The 22,950-nt window shown below is 44.4% G+C and overlaps 1 protein-coding gene across 1 annotated transcript in view; it reads right to left on the bottom strand.

Annotated features, from left to right (window-relative positions):
* Nucleotides 1–22,950, bottom strand: part of LOC118223129 (ephrin-B1-like) — an 89,843-nt gene that overhangs the window by 34,690 nt on the left and 32,203 nt on the right. Inside the window, exon 2 of the mRNA XM_035409302.1 lies at nt 10,371–10,648. Coding sequence (XP_035265193.1) covers nt 10,371–10,648 — 278 coding nt within the window. The remainder of the gene's footprint in view (nt 1–10,370; nt 10,649–22,950) is intronic.

The raw sequence follows: 22,950 nt of genomic DNA, 5'->3' as shown, positions 1-22,950 counted from the left end.
CCCCGCCCTCACCTCCTCTCCCTCCCCGTCCGAACGAAACTGCAAGCTGGCCCTTTAAGAGTGCTGCTGTTTTCAATTTACAGTAAACACGCCAGCCCGATTCCCCCAGCTAGCGCACTGCAGTGCCACGGTTCAGCCACAATATTGTCCCAAGAGAGAGGAGGAGACTTCAGTTTTTTTTTTTTTTTTTTTTTAACAGAGCTGCTATTCATGGAACTATCTGCCTGGGGTTATTGTCTGGCTGTGACAAGGCGTGACTGACTGGAAGACTACTCCCCCTCCTCCCCATCCCCCCCCCCCTCCACCTCACCTGTTCATTACTGCCAGAGGTGTCAAAACAGGCAGCTCCTGTTAGATCACGAATCAATTTCTCTTGCAGACAGAGAGAACCTGGTAACCCATCTGATCTGTCTCCTTCACATACAGGGCCGCCGCCACTGCTACTGCTATTACTGCTACTGCTGCTTAGCTGCTAAATTATCTCGGCTTTGCAGGAAGGTGTCTGTCCAAAAAACTCCACCGTCACACACAACCAGTTTTACTTCTGCGTGCAATGGCTCGACAAGACAGCAAAGTCAAACTAATAAATAAGTAAAGCTAAAAAATGAGGATAAGGCAACCGTTGCTGCAAGGACCGGAGACTGAAAGTATCTTTCACTGGCTTTGCATATATCTGGAGAGGGGGGAAAAATTGCAAAACTCTGCAGTGCGAAGCAGAGACACAGAGGAGCGCTATATTCTGAGGAGTGTGTTTATGGTCGAGTAGCACTGACACACGGGCCATTTAGATCCCGGGGCTGAATTCACAGAAATGGATTGTGCCCCTGGCAGCAGAGGGATACGTTACCCTTCTGTACATGTGGAACGACCGCAAGCAGTTCTGCTTCTTTCTTCTCTCTTTCCCCTCTATGATTCATGGTGTTTTGCCCCTTTATTGTTCATCTACCACTCATCGCTCAGGAGAACAAACTCACAGCACTTGTCTCAAATTCCCCAAACTGCCACCGCAAAAGTTTTATTCAGTGTTCGATGCCCTGCCCAGGCCATTTTTAATTAGATTTTTTTAAACTTCTCTTACATAAGAATGTTGGCCACATACCGCTTATACGGAACATTATAACGCTGACAGGTGAACCCCCATTTCCCTGTACCACAAACACACACATCACCTCCCCGCTGCCCACACCTACACCCCCGAACCTATGACCTCACCCCCTCCCCACCTCACCCTCGCATCCCCCCGAGACGAATGAATCCGTGGCTTTTGCATTCCTCGTCTACGGCATTATGAAAAACTTCAACAAGAACCACGTCCAAATCAGGCAGCCAGGGCGGGAGGGCTTCAAAGTGACAGCAACATGCTGTAGATTAGAATCAGATGTCCGTGCTTTAATGCGACCCCGTTGCTCAACTCCCACAAGCACCATGCCCCCCCCCCCCCCCCCCCCCCCGCCCCCACCCCATGGAAGGGTCAAGCTCAAACCTCCGAGTGAGGCATCTTCTGCAGCCTTGCCCCCAGTACTCACATACCTCATAAGGAATTAATGTTTACAGAACTACAACTTCATTACGCCAGTCTTTCTTTGTTTTTTTTCCAAAACAATTTATTTTTATAAATGTATAAAAAATATATGAATATATGTATTTTGGCAGCTGGTTATTGCCAACGATGAAACACTTGAGTGCTGGAAGCACACCTAAACAGTGTGGGGGGGGACACACAGTCACCGCTGCACCCCACCCACACGTACACCCACCCCAGACGCTTTGACAGTCTCTGATAACGAACTCAACACTCTCTCAACATTGAGTGCGGCAGAACATTTAGCCCTATGAGCACATCAACCTATTTCTCAGAGGTGCTCACGTAACAAGCCTGTTTTGTGCTTTCAGACCTGGAACAAATAATTACTTTAAATTATTAACTCTTTACACACCAGTGAAGGTCCTGCAAATTACTGGCAGTTTTAAACCTTTTTTTTTCCAATAATCAAAAAAAACAATTTGTTTCCTTTTATGTTTGGTTGATAACGTGTTTCATAAAGCATTCTCAGCAGTAAAGTGGGCTGACAGGACAGTGGTCTATTATTCTGACAGGAAAAAAGTCCTGCTTTCCTACTATCATTTTTTTAAAATTCTAATAAAGCATTCTACAGTGTTGTCTCAAGGATGACAGGTTTCAGACTCACAGCTAATACTTTGATGCCCACACATTTCTCAAGAGCTGATTTCTCTGAAAACAGTGAGCGGAAATCTCACATCGTTTTCTACTAAAGACGAAGGCGAATGTGTGAAGCCGCGTGATAAAGGACACACAGAGTTCCGAAAGACGAGTCCCAGCTTTCCACGCGCGCGAGGGAGACAGACCGCCCCAATCTCCCGCTTTCAGTCTGTTTGCCATTTAGCAGCTTCCCCAAATCCAACTTTGGATGTTCACACCGCTCTCCAAACAAACCAGTCTGTGCTCGGGAAACACAAATCCCATCTCCGCCCGGCCCTGAGCAAACTCGGTGACAGTGATTGGGGCTTTGGGCCGCGTTTAGCGCCTTCCCGAACGGATGACATCACCGGCCAGCCTGGCGTCTCCACAGATTTCCATGACGATGCCCCATTTCCACGCGGAGCGTTCCGGGGGGGGGGGGGGGAAGGAGTTTTCTGGGCCCCATCTGGGCCAGATGCGGTGGGATCCCGTCCATGAATGTGACAAGGCCCGCCGCTGCCAACTAATGCTTCTCCTCCCCGTTAATCTGTAAATAGGGATCTGCAAACCTGGCATGAGTTTCAGCGCCGCGTATGGCGAGGAATAAATCAGAACAGCCCGGAGAGATGGGGGGAAAACACTTCAACAGCTCTGCGTCATCACACGAGAGCATGATCCGCAAGGCCATTCCACTCCTTACCACCTCACAGATGAGATAAAGGAGACAGGGTCTGCACGCAGGCAGCTATTTGGAACAGAAAGTCACCAGTTCACCCTCCAGAAGTTTCTCTGAGTTAGACTGAGCCGGCTCAGCTTGGAGGATGCAGGACGTTTACCAAGTTTGCTACATTTACCAATAAACACACATAAAGCTGCATTTGCATTGTGTTTATGTTGGTAACTGGGACAGTACTACATCTTGTGCATACAAATATCATCCAGTGACTTTAAATGGTTTCTACACCAGGTCACAAATATTAAAAGATAACTGCAGAATCTCTACACTGGGGGCAGTATACTACCTATACTACTACTTTGACTACTACTACTACTACTACTACTAGAACTACTACTACTGCTACTGCTACTGCTACTACTACTACTAATAATAATAATAATAATAATAATAATAATAAGAAGAAGAAGAAGAAGAAGAAGAAGAAGAAGAAGAAGAAGAAGAAGAAGAAGAAGAAGAAGAAGAAGAAGAAGAAGAAGAAGAAGAAGATATTCTTACATATACCATATGTATTTATTTAATGCTTTTCTTGCACATGTGAAAACTGCTTTAAAAAAATGAAAAAATGCCTACAGGTCACAAAATATATGAAAAATACAGTAAATGCATTTGATTCGCATTGCAAACTGGGCCTATCGTGGCATCTAGAAAAGGTGATGTCACCCCCTTAATCGATGTGACCGCCAAAGAGCTCCAAGCTGAACTCCAACACTGCAGGAGGCGTACCGGAGGGTGCAGAACGAGTTTAATTGCAACCAGCCTGGGATTCTAGGTCATTGGAGAAGCATAAAATTCAGCCTTCAGTCCCTGTTTTATGAACTGGAATACTGCAGTTTTGACAGTTTTGACTCTTTGCAAAGTGGGGCACGTGTAATAAAAAACATATCAGGGATCCTGGTTTTTATAGCAAGTGCGATGATCGACAATGTAGCACAAGTGTGTTTGCAAAGCAAGGTTTGATATAATTATGTTAGCCACCATTTTAATGTCCACCTAACTCAATGAGATAACATGATAACTTCAAAATTTGTCCAAAAAGGTGTGTGTGTGTGTGCGTGGGTATGCATGCACGTGCGTGTGTGTGCGTCAGCGTGTGTGTGCATGTGCGCGCGTGTGTGTGTGCGCGCGTGTGCTTAAAATTACTATTGCATTTCCAGGTGAAGACAGAGCACAATTTAAAGGGAATTGAGTCTCCTCGTTTTAAGGACCTCATTAATCGCAGGGCTAACTGCAAAGCCCGTTTCGCCTGCTGCCAATTTATATTTAATTTGATCTATATGTTCATTAAACTACCGACTGTAAGCCCAGAAAGCGCACCGCGTCTGAGAGTGGAGAGTTAAAACATCTTCAAAGGCATAGGAGGCAGAAACACAGCCTCTCGATGGGAGGCAGAAGCGCCCCCCCCCCCCGGACTCACCGACAGGCTTTGCTCCAATGCGCCTCCATGTTCCTGAACGCTCGGGCGGGCGAAACGGCTCCCACAAAAGGGGGCCTTCATGCAGCCGCCACTCCCGGCGTGCGGGGGGGGGGGGGATCAAACAGAATCCTCTCCTGCTCGCGGTCGCGCGCTACAGGGGGGCTGGGCCCAAGCAAAGGTGCGTCATAATTGACTGCCATTTTCGTTTTCTTTTTGTGGTTTTTTTGGTCAGGGAGGGGGTGCTTGCCGAAAGAGCCACGAGCGCCAATGAAAGAGGAACAAGCTCCGGGGTTTGGGGGGGGGGGGGGGGGGGTGTCACCGCGGTCCACCGGACCGAGTCTCAGCATCTGTCCTCGCGATATTGTTCTGGGGCCCTGGCTCGTCCTGTCTGCTTCACAGTTGAGTCCCCAACATTACGTACTGGACTGCTGCAGCTCAACCGAAACATTAAAATCCTTTGTGATTCAAACTGGAAGAGGTAGAGACGACCATGAAGGAAGCGTGTGTGGATGTTGCGTGCAAGAGTGAGAGTGTGTGTATGCATGTGTTTATGCGAGTGTGTTTGTGTGAGAGTGCATTTAGTTGTGCGTGTGAGTGTATGCGCGGCCTGGAGGGAGATTTAACTCGACACACTGCTTTGAGGAACATCAAGTTTGAATGCGGAAAAACAAACACATTGATGCAATGAGATGCTATTTTTAGCAAGGCGGGGGAAATATCCAGGAATTCTCCAAACATAGAGAAACCAAATGCTACGAAAACAGATGTCCTCACAAAGTAGCCTAATAGCGAGCTTCCATGCTGTATACAGTGCATTATGATAATGATGATTCTAACGATAATCGCATATGACCTCACGAGGACAGCTATAAATGGGCCATACCCTAGGAAGCTTCAGCGGTTTACAGTTACGCTGGATGTCATCTGCGATATGCAAAGCATGAATTGATACAGGGGGTGAGCTGGCACTTCTGAGACGCGCAGATGGGATTCGTTGACATATTATTTGGAAAAGGAGAATGAGCTCATGAGAAATCACAGGCACTGCAGGCTCAGGGAATTAGGACCAGGCCGGAAAACTAGGATGGATGGATGCAAAATTTCAACACTAGTCTAGTCATCGTGTATTCTTTGCAAACACGGAATTTAAATACCATAAAATAATTCTGTGATGTAAAGCCCAAGCTGGAATAAGACTGGGAAATGTATGATTTTTTTCATTCACGTTTACTTGCATCTGATATAGGCGAGCGCATATCGGTGTCTGCACAAAGACAAGCGGGTCAAACTGCATTGATTGAATCAACCACGAGGCTGCAGTTGGAAAAGCAGAGAGCATCCTCCGGGCTCATGGGGCTAATTGAAATAAGAGCAGCATTTGATCAGATGACCCACTGTTCTGGTGGGAGTTTTAACCTTGACCTTTAATCCTCTAACGCTCATTATGCAGACCGTCCTGGTTTCCTCCACACGCCGCAGCCGTCCCTACATCACAAGAGCCTCGGGGCGCTGTGCGCGCTGCCCGGGCGATGACGCCTTCGCCGCCTGGCCAGAGAGGCGTCCGTCACTTCACGTCATTTTCAGCGGTGGAGCCCGCAGAAAAAATTGGACTCAACGGGGTGGCGGGGGGGGGGGGGGGGGGGGGGCAGGTTGCAGGTGGGGCTTAACGGGGTAGCGGAGGGGGGGCAGGTTGTGGGTGGGGCTCAGTGGGGTAGCGGAGGGGGGGGCAGGTTGTGGGTGGGGTTCAGTGGGGTAGCGGAGGGGGGGGCAGGCTGCCAGTGGGGCTTAGCGGGGTAGCGTGGGGGTGGGAGGGGGGAGGCTGTGGGTGTGTTCGCCCACTCCCTCGCCTGTCTGAGGGCCAGCTGCATTGGGAAGGTCCTGACAGCATGGTTCCCCCTCCGTACCTTTCCAGAAGAAGTAAACGGCAGAAGTAAAGAGAAGTAAAGATAAAAAAAGAACTGAAAAAACAGAGCAGTAACACAGCAGGTGAGTAAGGAAAGTGAAGTGGAAACGTGAAGGGTACACACTCAAATCCAGCATAAGGACTCACACCCTCATCTTTTTACCCTTCAGCAGAAGACACTTAACCTGAATGCGCTTCAGCTAATATCTAGCCGAATAAATGGATGTTACATTTTTAAAAGTGTGCGCTGCGCAATTCACCATGCATAATGCCATCTGCCGTAGTCAGTAACCTCAAGCAGAAGAATGTTTGAAAAGCGTTTTTTGAAAGAACAGCGAACGACCAGGCAGGGAAAACACAGACCAGTGAGAGCATTTTGTTCACAGGAACATCAGACTTTTTAACAGGACCGATTCTTCAATCAGGCCTGACACTGGTTCCTTGATCCCAACTGCCCGCCCCCCCCACACCCCAACCCTAAATGGGCCAGCCACAGTTTAGATTAGTGGGTAACAACCACTCCCCACACACACACACAAACTGAAAAGGATGAGGGGAATATAAAAAAGAGTAAAGAACATCTTTGGCACACCCTGGAGAAAATAAGTATAAGGAAAGGATGGGAGAGAGGAACTTTGAAGGGACAGAGAGAGAGACCAGCCATCCCTAAAAGGAAGTGAATCACGGACAGCGCTGGCCAGCCCAGACGTCAATCCCAGCATTCGCAAGCTCAACCATCGGGAGATAATCTGGCAGAAATAGCAACGAGGTCAGTCATCGCCCCCTTCCCGCCCCTCACCCGCTAAAACCGCGTTTATGGGGCCCGTCTGCGGCCGCGGCGCGTTCTCCGGCTGCCTCGCGGAAACAGCTCCAGCCGCGGTCACAATCACTTCAGACCGCTCCGCGGCACCCATAAAAGATCGACTGTCTGTGTCGATTTGCCCTGACGTGTGAGCAATGCCCTTAAAAATCTAGTATTTTTCTCTTCTTTTTTTTTTTTTTTTTCTAAACATCGATTTCATCATGCAAAGCCATCTTCGGGAACTGACGCATGACTTGTTTTTCTTTGCTGACTTTCCTATCAAGGTCAGTACAAAAACTGCCACAGGGCTTTTCATCCTCCCTTCCTCCATTCTGACCTTATCATAACAAAGTCATGTGACCTTAAAACGACAGGCTATGCAAAATGTGATGACTAAGTGTCATCATTTTTTATGTTATTTTTTACAAAGCCACATGAGAATTGAGAAAGTGTATACAACCCTGTGTATGAATTAAAAGAGTTTTCAGGACTTGTGATCTTGTGTAGTTGACAATGAATAATAAACTGAATATAAACATACACAGCTCATATACACATACAAACATACATGATTACGAAATAAAGTACTATAAAAATATCTGACGCGAAAGGGTTGATACAATTAAAACTTGATATTACTGGTTTTTCCACATAAGTTGAGGCTTTCAGAAACAGAGCACAAAAAGATTCCACATTTTTTTTTAAAAAGAACACGCAGAAGAGGTGCCAAATCCAGTAGCCTGCAATCCTCAATCACCAGCCGATGCAGTGAACACAACTGAGCAGCACACATATTAAAGAGCTGGAAGACTTGTGGTGCCTGGACCAGCTGAGGGTCAAAGGTCAACAGCCAAAGGTCAGGGTGGCCTGTCTTCATACTTCATACTGACATATCTGTCGCAACACAGCAGTAACGGTTTCACATTATTTTCTACTTATTTAGTAATCACTTCAATAATGACATCCGCACACATAGTGTAATTAAATGATTGCAGTTAAGCTGCATATCTCCATAGCGCACGCACATCATTACTGTTTCCAAGATTTTTATTGCAGTTTTATGATAAGTGTTATTTCATTCATTTGATTAACACGTTTTGCACACCAAACTCTGAATTATCTGATTTCGTCAATTTGATTAAACACAATCATCAGTTAGTGTCATGTCAGTAATATTAAACAGACACTGCACACTGTATGTGACAGGTCCTCTTTAACAACTTGCATTCCGAAACCAGAAGCCAAACAAGGAAGCTGATTGATAAAATTAATCAGACCCAGAGAGTCTCTCAAGCAAAGTACAAGTGTGTTGCTTTGAGTATTGCACATAAACAGGTGGGAATAGGTTGAATTGTAGAGAACATCACAGATAAGTATATCATCCTTTCACATTTACTCAAGTTTCCCAAAGACAAACATTTTTCAATGTGTGGAGCTACACGAGGCTTAAGTATGCCAGGTAAAAAGCAAACAAACCCTTTGTGACAGGCTTGATAACCCAGCTCAGCTAATGAATAAAACCAACACGGTTTATACATTTTCCAAATGTTTCTAATCAAGGCACTCTTTTTTCTGGGGGCCCTGCTCTGTTTATTCTGTTCAGGAGAAAATTCAGGAGTGTAAAAATGGCTCCTTCATTTAAAATAAGTCACGTCTGAAATGCTCTCTCAACAGGAAGGCTAAAGGGTTGGCGCCGCATGCTTATATCCTAAAAGAATCCTGAGCCCCCAGCATACAGGCTGCGGAAAATAGGCCCAGGTCCTCGGGGCTACAGAGGAACCGAGCACACGTGACAGGGCTAACGTTCGACACCAGCGCGCAGCGAGTTTCCCGAAACACCCGAATGACTAGAGCCATTATGCGCCGCGAAACACTCCAGCAAGCACAGAGCTTTTCGCACCTTCGACTCACAGGGCGCTGCTGATTAGTCGCAAGAGCCCAAAGCCACAAATTATTTATATTAAGTTTCCACAGCGGCACCAATAGCATTAGCACTGTCACATTCATCATTTTTGGTGGAATGGTCAAACTTTGTACTCGAAAGGGGAAGGTGGGAAGTTTTGAGAAACCCCAGCATGTTGAGAAATGTATCTGTCCGATGGAAGAGCCTCAGATCAAAAAGGCAAAAAATTAAGAAAAGAAATGACAAAACTAGTCAGAAACCGTCTGAAGTCAGCCTGAGGCACCCCATACACAGAGGCAGCCAACATCGTCACATGACATGGGATCACAGTCCCTGATCTTGCCTTATGATGTCATGATGTGTCACAGAGAGGCCCTTGGGACTGGATTAGATGGGGGTATGGAAATCAGCCCTGTCACCTGCCCTGGCTGCCATGCAACACAGAGAATCAGGACAGCTCAACCTGTGTTGACCTCTTTGTACCACGGCCTCAGCAATGGAGCAACTGATCGAGTCTTGAAAATATGTTTATTTTATTCATTTTTTAAAGCTGAACAAGAGACAGGACCTGGCCTGAAATATTTACCAAATAGGGCACATAATTTCACATATAAATATGTCACACATTTCTAAATTTCAGAGATATCTATATATTTTTATATCTACCATTTCAATAAGATATTTGCCTTAATATTTGCAAATATTTACAAAGAAAATTGCAGTTAGTGAGAGCAACACATACAAATTTTTGGTGTTTGCAGAGATAATGAAGATTTGTCATTCAAAGCCCAGCCTTGGTTTCTTGTTTCTCACTCACAATTGTGTTCTTATAATCTCATGAGAAAATAAACAGCAAAACTGTTTTTACATGCTGTATTTATGTTTAACATGATGGGGCAAAAAAAGCACCAATTTAAAAAAAAGCCCCAGGACAACATTTCAATGTCTAACGTGTTATTGCAATATCAATGTGGATTAACCGCGTTTGATCGTCTGTACGGTAAGTGAGGTGGCCTACAGCCGGCACAGGTGACGCATGCTGCCAATGAACACCACCCTTGCCTTTCCCCCAGGGGACAGTGGCCGAGCTGATTCCAAATTTTTCAGCGTCACACACATACAGTAAAGAAAGGCAGAAATGCACTTACGCACATGCTCATTAAACACGCCAATGAGATTCCGTGAGTTCCCAGTTGTGTTAGCACTAGCATCCTGTTTGGACCCTTCATAACTACACATTCACTGTCACTGTGTGTGCACTGACCTGATGAGCAAATCAGGATGAGTATATTCACCAAATAAAGGAATAAATAACAAAATAGGTTGATCACATACAGACAGACAGACAGACAGACAGACAGACAGACAGACAGATAGATAGATAGATAGATAGATAGATGGTGACTCACAGGTGATGTAGTAGTTGATGTTCTTCTTGAACTCCAGACCCATGTAGTTCGGACTGAACTCCTGGAATTTGATGGTGAACTTGATGTCCTTCTCGGGCTTGTTGCAGTTGACCAACACGTTGGGGTCCATGATGGTACTGCAGGCATCAGCCTGGTTCTTCTTCACCAGGTACAGCTTGTAGTACTCGTACGGCCGACCCACGTCCGCCTTGGGGCAGATAATGTCCAGCTTGTCCCCGATCTCTGGGTAGATCACTAGGCCCTTCCCCGCCTGGAACCTGTAGCACACATAGGGGAGAGGAGGAGGGGTTAGGCCAACAGAAATCATGTCATCAAACCTTGTTTTTCTATCATCATGCAAATATGGACAGTCTACCATCTCCCAGACTGATTTAGCTTTCTCCGGTGATGTGACAGGTGCCATCTTTCTGATTCAATACTTATGAAACAGGACAAAGGATCAACAGAGAAGCAGACCTTGGTAGAACCGCAGTGGAACAACAGGGGATGGGGTGATGGGGAACTTCAGTGGAAAGGTCAAGAGGTAGAGACCGTAAAGAGATAAGCAGGTAAACGGTGCGCACTGAAGGATGAACCTTATCAAATATATTATTCATGACGATAACTGTAACCATAAATAATGCAACAGCCTGCATGCTCAGCATAAATGGCAAACGGAGTGGCGTAGCTGATATACAGTATGCATCAGATCTGCAGATCTGCTGTCGTGTCCATGCACTTTCTAAAATGCATTCACGGAGGCTCCTGTGACAAAGACAACTGCCAGGGGCGAGACGTGTGGCACAGCCCATAGGGGAGCTGACTCTCAGCCACACATAATGTAGCACCCCTAACCACCGCCCACCCCCCACCCTCCCGGCACCAGATCCCTGCCATGGCAATTTCTCAGCTGTGGTCCCTTTTCTACCTGTTACCTTCTCTGCCTCTTTCTGCCTGTCTGAATAAAGCAAAACAAAAAAAAACAAAAGGAGGGTGGACTCTCTTGCTTTCCTTCTTAAAGAAAATAAATAAATAAATGACTGCCAGTGAGAGTCTAAGGTTTGACATGCAGGTCGTAGCCAAGTGCCTGTAAATCATCCTTTAAAAGGGCCACAGACAAGCAACCCCACTCGGCACGGACAACTGAATAGATTCCAGAGGACTGTTCAGAGGATAGGACAAGTAGCTGTTGACATTAGGCATTCCTCGGAACAGTTTCACACCACAGTTTTGGGAATACACACTGGATGGCCCCATGCTAATGGTTACTCGGCTATCACGCAGTAAATTACCCAAATTGTTCATCGTAGAACATACCTAGCTGCCCTAATCCCAGACTTGCTTTGAGGAACTCCCATGTTGTGCATTATTCAGAGGACTAACATGTGAGTTTCTCAAAGCAAGTCTGGGGGGTGAAAGCACTGGGGGAATTGGGGCGTGTTTTTTTTTTTATTTTACAGAATCCTCTGGGCTGCAGCTTCACAAAAGGATAATGTTTGGTCTTGGCACTGGTCTTTCAATTTCTCCTTCGTGTGATTTCTTGAGTGCCATGCCTCAAATAGCTTTAAAATGTAACATAAATGCAGGCCTTGCAATCAAACCCAAGCCTGGCTCCAAGATACAAGCCTAAGCCTGTGAAACTGACCAGAGCTGACTGCCTGCAGTGCACTGCTGTTAGTCCAGCTATGAAGGAAGATGGTTTACCCACTCCTTACACCAAAACATTAATTGCTTCCTTGAATTTCAAGGCCTTGAATTCACAATATCCGTTCCTAATGTAAATGTGCTGCTGGCAAGGCTCTTGTAAAGCTGACACAAGCCTGGGTTACTGTGGCAAAACAAGTCTGAGTTACTGTGGCAAAACATGACTCATCAAAGATGCAATCCAATGTCAGTGTCAGCCACATCAATGCCAGATCCCTTTAATTGGCCGCTTCACTTTTCTTTTAACTGATTATTTCAAACTGTTCATGTTTGAATGAAAGGATTATGCATGCACATCCAAACAGACGCAGAGTAATAAAAAATAAATGTGGTGACGGAAAAAAAACTATCATACAACAACTGTCCAACAACTAAACTGTTCGTGTTTCCTATTCACACAGAGTCATTTTCAATTCAACATTTGTAACACCATTGTGGAAAAAATACTGAAACCTGCCAGCAGCACACACACAAAAACACACACACAGTACTAGTAATGAAACAGACATGCATTCCTCCATTGTCTGTGTGTGTGTGTATGTGTGTGTGTGCGTGTGTTTGGGATAAAACCAAACTAGCAAATGCTGGACTCGTCATCAGAAAAAGAGCACTTTGGCCCATGAGTAATGATTCTGGAAGACATACTGAAAATGCTTGATTAGAATACTTTCATTTGGAAATTTGCACCCACCAACACAGCACCACAAACCCAGGCCTGCAAGTTAGTCAGCCTGCCCTGACATGCACAGTGAAGTCTCTCTTTGACAAGTTTTACTTTCTTCCTGGCTTACTCTACTGGTTCAATTGCCAGCTTTTATAATTTGTTTGTTTAAGAAAAAAATACTCTGTGTGTGTGTATGTGTGTGTGTGTGTGTGCATATCTTACTTGTGTATTCTAAATAGCCCTGCATGTTCCCCTTGTGGTATATTCTCAGAAGAAAAAAACTGATTTAATGGGGATGACATACAAAACACATCCACAAATTAGAGCCTGGCTGTTCTTTTTCCAGTATTGTGTTCTGGAATGTTCTCTTTAAATATACTTCTCAGGAGGGGCTTGCTTGTTTCAGTAAACAACTGTGTTTGGAAAAAGAAATCAACAAAAAAGCTTATTATTGCTCCTCTGTTTCTCTCTGTTTAGGCTATATCTCAAAATTCACCTCTCCTCCATCAACTTTATTAACATTTTAGTTCAATGCTGCAACAAAAACAAGAACAGGAACAATAAAAAAATCCATAACAGTAACAGCAGCGACAGAAAACAACAAAAATCATTAAAAAATGTATCTTATCAAACACATGATATCTAAGCAGATGTCGAACAGTCAACAAATCTACAGCAGCAGAATTGTTCTGCCCCTGATAATGTTTAATCTGAGCTTATCGAGCAGAAAATGGATGATGAAAAGTCCGCCCTTGAACACAGATGGCATTCTGTGCTTCATCTCTAAAAGTCTGTGTTCACATTTTTCCATCCAATCCACAGCAACGTGATTTTGAAACATTGTAATTAAGGATTCAAAAAAAAACTGTGCACTTCACAGTTCTCTGGGCTTCTCGGCACTTTAGGGAGTTTCCTTGGAGAAAGAGAACGAGAAAGAGAAAGAGAAGATATTGCTGAAAAGTGGTACAAATGTTTTTGTTCCGGTAGAGGCGAGGCAGAATTCTCGGTTTTGGTATTCAGCCCAGGTTCAGATATCAACCAGGTATGATGCTGGCTGCCGTAGTTACCCGGGCGACTAACCCAGACAGGTCGATGCCATCAGTTTGATTACAGCAGAGAGGACTGTGAATTGTGAATGCTATGTGCTTCTATTAGCATGCGTGCAGCTGTATCGCATGAATCTAGTTTAATGCTGTACATGGCTCTTCAGTGGCTTTAGTTCAAACTGCACCCTTTATTACTCAGTCATCCTTAGCACAGTACCAGCCTCTAACAGATGGAGTTCAGATCACATCTTTTCCATGTGTGATCTCATACCACGGACCAACACTAATACTTAGGGAGAAAAACATTTGTTCCGAAAATAATCTCTTGCGTCTGGTCTGAAGAACATAAGAACAGTAATATTTCTGCAGCCTGATAAGTCAACCAGTTTCCACAACCCCATGTTTCACAATAATGTTATTTTGTGCCCCGTATTAACTTGCATTTCACGGTCGATTCCCTTAGAATTAGGTCACACTGCTGTGGTAGCAGAACTTGATGAAGCTGCTTTAAGCTTTGTACACTAGTAAAAAAAAAAAAAAAAAAGACTTCTTTTAATAACACGTATTGGAACAAAAGCAGCACAGCTTTTAGGGCTTTTGGAAAGTCGGCTGTCATTCTTCAGAAATGACACTGCAGGGATTGTGGCTTTGGATTGGGAAAGTGGAGAGGAAATAAAGAGTTATCTCGTGGGCCAAAGTTCGCTGAGTGCAATTCTAAATGACACAAGTTCCCAGAGGAGCGGTGCTCTGCATCGGCACAATTACTATCGACTAGCTTCCAGAAATTTCATACGAACAGCGGTGTCCCTCGGCCCATTACAACCAGAAGAGCAGGGCATCCAAACTCTGTAGCCAGCACAAGCAGGGATATTGACAATCACAAATGTTCCCTTTGCCCAGGGAAAGTCGAGCAGAATCCATTTTTTTTCTTTCCTTACCATCAATTTTCTTATTTGGTAATAAAAAAGCAAACTCATTATATACTAAACATCCTTCATGCACCAAAACTAGCACCATGTTAAAACACACCCAGTCACGCAAGACTGTACACAAACACACACACACACACACACACACACACACACGAACACGAGGACAACAAATTTTCCTGGGCTGCTCTAACATCACAGCTGATTGATCCAGACTTTTCCCCCTTATCACGGAGAGCAGAGCCAAGGAATCCCGGCAGACGCAATCTCAAATTCCCGCAAGAGGCTCTCCAAAAAACCACCGTGAACCTCCGTCACTTAAGCCCCCTCTGATCTTTCATTTCTCCTTTAATTAAATAGACCGTCCCCTCGGGACGCCCGGGACAGACGCACGCCAGGCCTCCTCCGGTATCTCCTCTTCAGCGCGCAGCACTGCTTCCCAAACCCGCGGACTGTGAGAGGGGCTGGAGATGGGTCAGAAGATGCACTTGCAGCAGATGCTGTAAATCCTACACTTTCCATTTATATTTCACACTAAACAAATTGAACAACCTACTTGCGACATGCATGGAGTTTTACCACATGCTGAAGATATCTTAATTCCGTGTTTGAACATGGCGGGCATCGTTTTTAATGAGGCGAGGAGTCGCATAAGATGTTTCTAACCACGGCACTAAAGATGAATTCACCAAGGCATAAGATGCTTCTGCTCATTAAGTGAGTCGTAGGTTTGGAAAGATTGGGAATAATTCTACGACGGCCAACGTCCTCTTCGAGGCTTGTCAAAGACCACAGTGATGCGGGAAAAAACAGCCAGAGCCCCGATTCCTTTTATAGTGTCCTGCGATGCAGATTATTGAAAAAACAGACATATGAGCTTTGAGGCTCAGTCCTGGTTATTGCTTTCTATTTGAAGGTCATCTTATCCCCTTCTCCTTTTGGGCTCTCTGTAGTGTTTGGAGCCATGTACCAAATCCTGCCTCTTTCACAAAAACACAAGTTTCACAAGTAAATGGATTGACATGAACTATCAACACAGTGACATTATCAAGGCTAGAGACATTTAGCCCAATTTCTCCATGTCATCAAAGAAGTATCCAAACAAATACTAACTAAATACAAAAAAAAAATCCAAATAAACTCATTACCACATCTTATGCAGCCCACAAATTTTCTTTTTTGAATCCATGAATATTTATTTCTGCTCAAAGACACCAAACTTCCACATGTTTACCGTATACTTTTGATGTAAAAGCTCAGACACGAAGACCGAAAAAAAAAAAAAAAAAAAAAAATCCAGAAAGTGAAGCCGGCTTTGACTATAAAACATGCAACTCTCTAAAAGACTTTAAAAGCCCTGCAGTGAGAACCTGTGGCTTGTATAATGTCGCTGAGGAAGCTGGGACCGTAGGAGTGTAAATAAAATGTCAGCAGTAAAGCATTAAATATTTAAGATGCAGAGTGCATTGGCTTGTGCCCCTGTGCTTTATCCTAGGCCGGATGTACTCTCTCCGGCAACAAATTTACCGGCCCCCCACCCTTCCCACAGACTCAGAGCACACGCCTACTTTGCCCAGCATTTACCCGCACAGTCTTACAGTCTTACCGAGCACATACTTAAGTGAGATTAAATTAAGACGGTATCGGTTCAAAGGCTCCTCGTTCGGGTAGCGATTTGCTCTAGGACGGGATAACGAGCGAGCCGCGATATTTCCTTTCACGACACGCAATTTTTCGGCTTGCCCGTCTTTCTGCCCCGCCGGTGGACAGGGGGGTGACATGTCTCCACTGTGAAACAGAAAACCCGCAATTAGCTTGTCTCAAATACCAGAGCAGACAGCCAGATGAGAGGCTGTAGGAGGGATTCGCCACATTATCGCTGTTATTTCTCTTCCATTAGACAGTACGTCTTGTTAACTACAGTTTAAAACCAGGAACAATCAACATCAGGACTTAGTGACCTGAATTAAATATGTGTCTGATGGACATCCAAGCAAATACGTTCATGCCAGTGGCTCAATTAATGGTGTACGTATAGTTTTTGATTTTTTTTCTTCTTTTTTTGCTTTCTTGCCTTTGAATTTCTTAAATGTCTCAGTTTCCCAGACAAGTAATATAGCCTTCAGCCAAGCTGCCATAGATTTAAGTGCAATTTAAAAAAGGATACAGATACGTGAGAGGGTAACCAGTCTGACCACATTGTTATTATGAACAATATTTGTCTATCACGCATACTACCCTAAAACACCTGTCCAAGTCTCAGGAAAGTAGAAATCTGAGTTTATCCATGAAACATAACTGTGTCATGCAAGTTTGCAGCAAACTAACAGCAACTGTTTGGATATTGTAACTGCTTCCTTTCAGAGAAACTCCACACCTGTGCTGGAAGGTTGGAAAGAAAATGTTATGCCCTACTGTGCCATCAGTTGTCAATTGTTGATAGAGCAACTAGCTAAGTGGAACATTACTTTAGGCATAATAGCCAAGAAAGCTTTCAGATAACCCGCATAGCCTGAAATGAATCACGATAAGAAAGCCAAGGTGTAATGCTTCACATCCAGAGTCACTTCAAAGCTTGTTTACTGATCTACTGGTACAACCCCAATTCTGACTCTTTCCTTGGGGTTTTTATTCTGAAATTCCTTTCAGCAGCGTGTGCCCCCATCTTACACAGTTACCCCAATCTCTCCCACCAGGAGGGGTAGGCATTCTGCTCTTTGGGACACTCTCTCGCCTCGGTCATACCCCCTCCTTGCCTCTCTCTCCCGTATTGCCCTAGAGCCCCTGATGCGTAGTGCTGCCTCCATAACCTGACTCCTGTTTTCTTTGCAGGTCCTGGTCTCCGCCTCTCTTTAGAACGCTATCAGGTAACTGCGCTGTAAGTTTCTTTATTGTTTCCAAACCTTGCTTTTTCTTCTCCTTTTATCATTTCTCCCCCAATGGGAAAGGTGCAGAGGCCACCGTAAACATTCCTCTTCACAGTTGGCAAATAGCACAGTTTTCTGGTCAAATTTTCCAAAAGCACCAAAAAAACTTCATCTCTCATCTCTCCCATGAGAATATTTTAACTGGGACGACCTGAAATGCTGATCATCAAAGAAAAGAAAGCAACAACAACAACAACAAAAACAAACAAAAAAAAACACCTGGGGCCTCTCTCATGTTTTAAGTCTAAATAGGTACAGTGTGTTGAAACAATAGACCCACATAGTGTGTGTCTGAGTGACTGGCCTTCGTTTGAACTTTTGTTTGTTTGTTTCTTAGGTTAGAGTTCAACACCCTCATGCAAAAATTGTGTTTGTGGTTTATCCTGGCCACACCCATTTACTCACTGCTGAGCTTGTCCCGCGTAACTACCGCTCTCCCTCCCTAGCCCCCCCTATTGGTGACCCACGTGCGCTGCCCTTTGTGTGAGGGCACGGAGGAAACCGGGTGCCAAACTCAAAAGGGTGTGTAAAGTAAAGTGTATTTGCCTGGCTTCCACCTGTGTCCATAGACAGATTACAGAAATGCAAATGTATGCAATATGAAGAGAGAAAAGGGTTTCCCCTGGGGCTGCCGTGATAATATTGTTTATGGCTCCCAGCTGCGTGGGGTTAGCCTATCTGCTGATATCTTATCAATAAAGTACCCTGCCCCCTGATTAGAGCCGGGCTTAAACTTTTGCCTCCCAACGGGCCAGTCAAACAGAATTGTGTTTGAATGCGTTTCAAACAGAACAACTAATTGTCTGATTAGCAAAAGAGGGTGGGGGGATGGGGGCAAGGGGGAGGGGGTGTTATTCCTTCCCTCAGTCCATGGTCATTCTCCATACCAAACTGGGCTTGATTATCTCACGTCGCCTCCCCACACAATCTTCATGGAAACAGCCCGAAAGCGCCAGAAAAGATTAGTCGCTTTTATTAATTTAGAAAGAAAAGAGCAGACAAAGTAGGGTATACAGCATGTTTTGGAAAGTAATGAATATTAATTAGGAAAATTAACATATTCATCAAGCACATTCAACAGAAGCCATCTGATTCACTGTGCCATCTAACAAATCCTCTCATGTATTTTTTTTTGTTCAACCACAATTTCTGCTTTGCAGGAAATGAAAACAAAAATGTTAGATTATCAGTCATCTTTTGTCTGTGGGGTTAATCTTGCCCATGTAAGTACAGTAAATCTCCTTTCTGTTAAATGTAGTTATTAAGTATATCTCCACTTCAAACACAGCCTCTTCCCACAGTCCCAAAACACGCTGTCTAGGATATAGGCGTCGCTAAAATTGTCCCCTTCTTTTGTGAGCGCCTGCGCCTGTATGTGCGTGCATGCTTGTGTGTTTGTGTGTGTGTGTGTGTGTGTGTGGTGTGTATGCCCTGAGGTGCAGCAGCTCCAAATGAAAATAGATCTGCCTCGTGTCAATTTGCGAGCGCAATCTCTGATCCGGGGTTTCTGGATCGAGGAACCAACTTTAGCATAAAAACCGTTGGCGCAACAAAAAAAAAAAGGGTGGGGGTGGAGGGCAATGATGTAATGTTATTAAATTAAGGAGCGTACTCCCCCGTGGCACCACAGGTTGTCTCTCACATCTCCGAGCCGCTCGGCGTCTCTTCGCTGGGGATTGGGCCTTTGCATACTGAAGTATCGAGCCTTATCTCCACGGCACACGCAGCCGCATAATCACCCAAGAGACCAACTACGGTCCTCAAGACGTGCAGCGACACCAGCGTTCCCACTGACTCTCATCTCTCAGTTTATCAATACATTAACGAGACCACTCACAACTGCAGATTTTCCAGCACATTGGAGTTAAAGTATTTTCTATTTTAATTTTTTTTTTTTTTTTTTTTTTTAATCAAACCTAATTAATCCAAGTCATGTTACTTATAAAAATGAGAGTCTAAAATAGTATACACCAGCTTTGTGTTTTTATTTTATTTATTAATTTTAATGCTACAGACATTATCCTCCTGCTGGGGTAATTGGAGCCACTTGAGATGGAATATCTACCCTTCACTGTGCGAAATGGAGGTAATAAAACTACCACGTAAATATTTCATTTGACGCTGTTACAATTTGAAATGAGCCAGCTATTCCAACTCCTTCCAGATTTGCACAAGAGTGCACATTTCAAGATATTTCACTAGTTGCATCACTCTTTTTTTTTTTTTTGAAAGTCCAAGAAAAAGAAAAAGAAAAAAAAGAAAGATTTGTAAATGTTAAAAAGGGAAACGGCGTTGGTGATTGATGTTAAATGTACCAGGTGCTAAGACCAAGCTGCTGCAATATGTGCGCACTCTTTGGCCTCAAGAGAAAGTCTGCCTCGAATGTGCAGGGGGTTAAGGGCCCGATTAATAAACTCCGGAGAGATAAGAAGAAACCAGCCATCCTTTGTTCCCACCTCTTCACTTATTGGGGCCTCCGACACACTTTAAACTTTAAACCCACTTTTTTCTCTCGCGAGGCTATTCAGGCCAAACAGGACACAAGGCCTCATTCTCCCCCCCGCCCAATTGGAATTACAAGATGCACCAGTCAGGCATAAACAAGTTGCCATGGAAACGCCGAGCTTCTCGGCTGATCCCCCTTCTCTCCTGCCCTCCCTCTCTCTCCCGCTCTCTCACTCTCCTTCTCACTCACACGCAAACACTCTTGCTTGCTCGCACACACATGTACGCTAAATAAGTGCACACAGTGCACTTGAGTAGGATGACTTAATCAGCTAAGGTTTGTGTGTAGATGTTACTTTTAGTGACCGAAAAGAATCATAAAAATTTTCATAAATGTTGGTATTAAATGTTCCTTGCCGTAATACGACAGTAAAGTAATAAAGTATTTTAGTATTTGTATTATCAGAATTAATTACATTGCTCATACATGCACCTGCATTTTCAAAACATGAAATAATCATGTAAGTTGCAAGTATACAAAGCCCTATTGGCACATAAAACATAAAATGATGATCATGATGATGATAATTATAATAATTATTATTATTATTATGGTGTTTCTTTGTCTGTCTATATTGTAGTGGTGAAAATATTTTCCACGTTTCTCAGGTGTCAGGTTTGTACAGCTGTACAGTGTTGTGTAGTGTGTTACGGTTTTTTTTTTTTTTTTTTTAGCTCAAAAGTACCAACAGAAATTTCAATAGAAATACACCCACCAAACACATAAAGCAACAGGCATGCAGTTCATGCTCACCCCCCCACCCCACCCCCCACCCCCACTCCACCAAGCTACCCCTTTCCCCTTAAAAATGCCCAGTGGGTGACCACATCACTCAGTACATTGGTCAGACCTATGTCTCTCTCTACCTCCCAGCCCCACCCGTGTTTGTTTACAGTACACTGGATGTTTATGTTACTGTAATTCAGAAGGACTCCATCTCGCTCACGGGCCATCCAGAGGAGACTAGGGCCACTTGCAGATGGCATATGAGTGCACATTATAGAGTGACACACTGGGGGTTCGATGATGTGGCTTGTGTGGGGGATCCACCCTGAGATTGCAATGGAAAATATAAGTATGTCCATGGCCCAGACTCCAACAGACCGATCAATGATCGAATGCACATTTCCTTCGTTTTACACATGGAGCCAAGTCTAGCAAATAAAGGTGTATTTTACATTCTGTACAACGTCCATGAAATGTCCTACGAAAGAAATATATCAAAGTTTCTTTAACTATCACCATACATGCATACCAAATCTATAACTGACACCCAGGAACATCTTAATCCTAAAGCCCAAAGCTGTGTGATCTTAATTATTTAAATGACAAAAGTGACCCGAAAAACAGCCTCCTTTTATTCCCTTTTTTTTCTTTTTTTTTTGCAATTAAACAGAAAGCCCTCCCCCATGCCTCCTTCCTGCATGATTTCTTATTAACTTCACAGCGAATCATTACTGCAGCATTATGCATTTCCCATCTCGACGCAAACCACTCTGTGAAAATAGCAGGGGGGTGGGTATTTCCAGCCTTCTCCGCCCCCTTCTTTTTTCCTACAACAGAACACGGGATTTAGACTGACTTGAATACAACCAATTAAAGTGTGCGTTTTACTCCCCTTTTGTTCGGCCCATGCAAATGAACTTCATTCACACTTTTTTTTTTCCGTTCATCCCGGCCACAATGCTCTTGAATTTGCTGCGGGAAAAAAAAAAAAAAGAAAATAAAGAGGGAAAGAAAGAAAACTCTCGAGCGAGAGGGATGGGGACGGTCCTCCATGCCCAGCCCAGATATGTGCGCCCCTTCACCCTCCCCCCTTCATACATTCCAAGAAAGAATATAAGCACATGATTTGGCAACCAATGCCACCCCCCCCTCCACCCGACAGAACTGCTGTGTCGATACAATGGAGCTACGGGGTGCGCTGGCAGCCCCCCGGTGCCCGGCTCGGCTAGGCCTCAACCCCCGCCAACCGCCGGCATTCACACCGCCCTCCCCAGGCCTCACGCTGGCCCGGCGGCGAGGAAACACTCAAAGCCGGGTTTTTGTGAACCCAGATACAAGCGTGCGGAGGATACCGCTGAATGGAAGAAAGAATAAAAGAAGAAGAAAAAAAAAACCATATGGTGCAAATTGTAATAAACTGATTTCTGCATCTCGAAAGCAGCGTGAACAGACCCCTTTTATTTCAATTAGAATTAGAACTTTTTTTTCTTTTTTTTTTCTCACAGACAAGCTAATTTGCCCCCCGCTGGATTACAGCACAAGCCGGTGAATTGAATACCTCACGCTTAATATTCCCTTTATTTTTTTGCGTACAAATAATTAGCACCGGTGTTGGAAAGTTCTCCTCTGTGCCAAGTCAGGGAGTTCGAGGGGTGTGTTCCCTTTCTGCACTCGTGACAGCTCACAGCACTCACAGAAGCACAGACGCACACGCACACCAACTTTGTGGGGACACTTGGGGTTCTCTGAGGACCTCAAACACAGAGAGAGAGACAAGTTTTTATTATTATTTCAAGCAGAACAGACAGTCCACCCTCCTTTCATGTTTTTGGCTTTATTCAGACAGATAGAAAGCAGAGACGGGATCACAGCTCAGAAGAAACTAACCCCCACCCGTGCATGGAGGCCCGTATAAGCTATTCCAGAGTGTGTCACTCTACAGACAGCACCACACATCTTGCCAGGAAAGTGAATTCTAAATCAACAACACTGTTTTAAAAGTCTGTAAATTTGGTACTAATAACCTAATAACCTAAATGCAAATAAATCTCATATTGGTACAGGCCATCCCCTTCGAA

Source organism: Anguilla anguilla, chromosome 3 (genome assembly GCF_013347855.1).
Source record: "Anguilla anguilla isolate fAngAng1 chromosome 3, fAngAng1.pri, whole genome shotgun sequence".
Classification (NCBI taxonomy): domain Eukaryota; kingdom Metazoa; phylum Chordata; class Actinopteri; order Anguilliformes; family Anguillidae; genus Anguilla; species Anguilla anguilla.
This window is presented reverse-complemented; position numbering and strand designations above follow the sequence as displayed.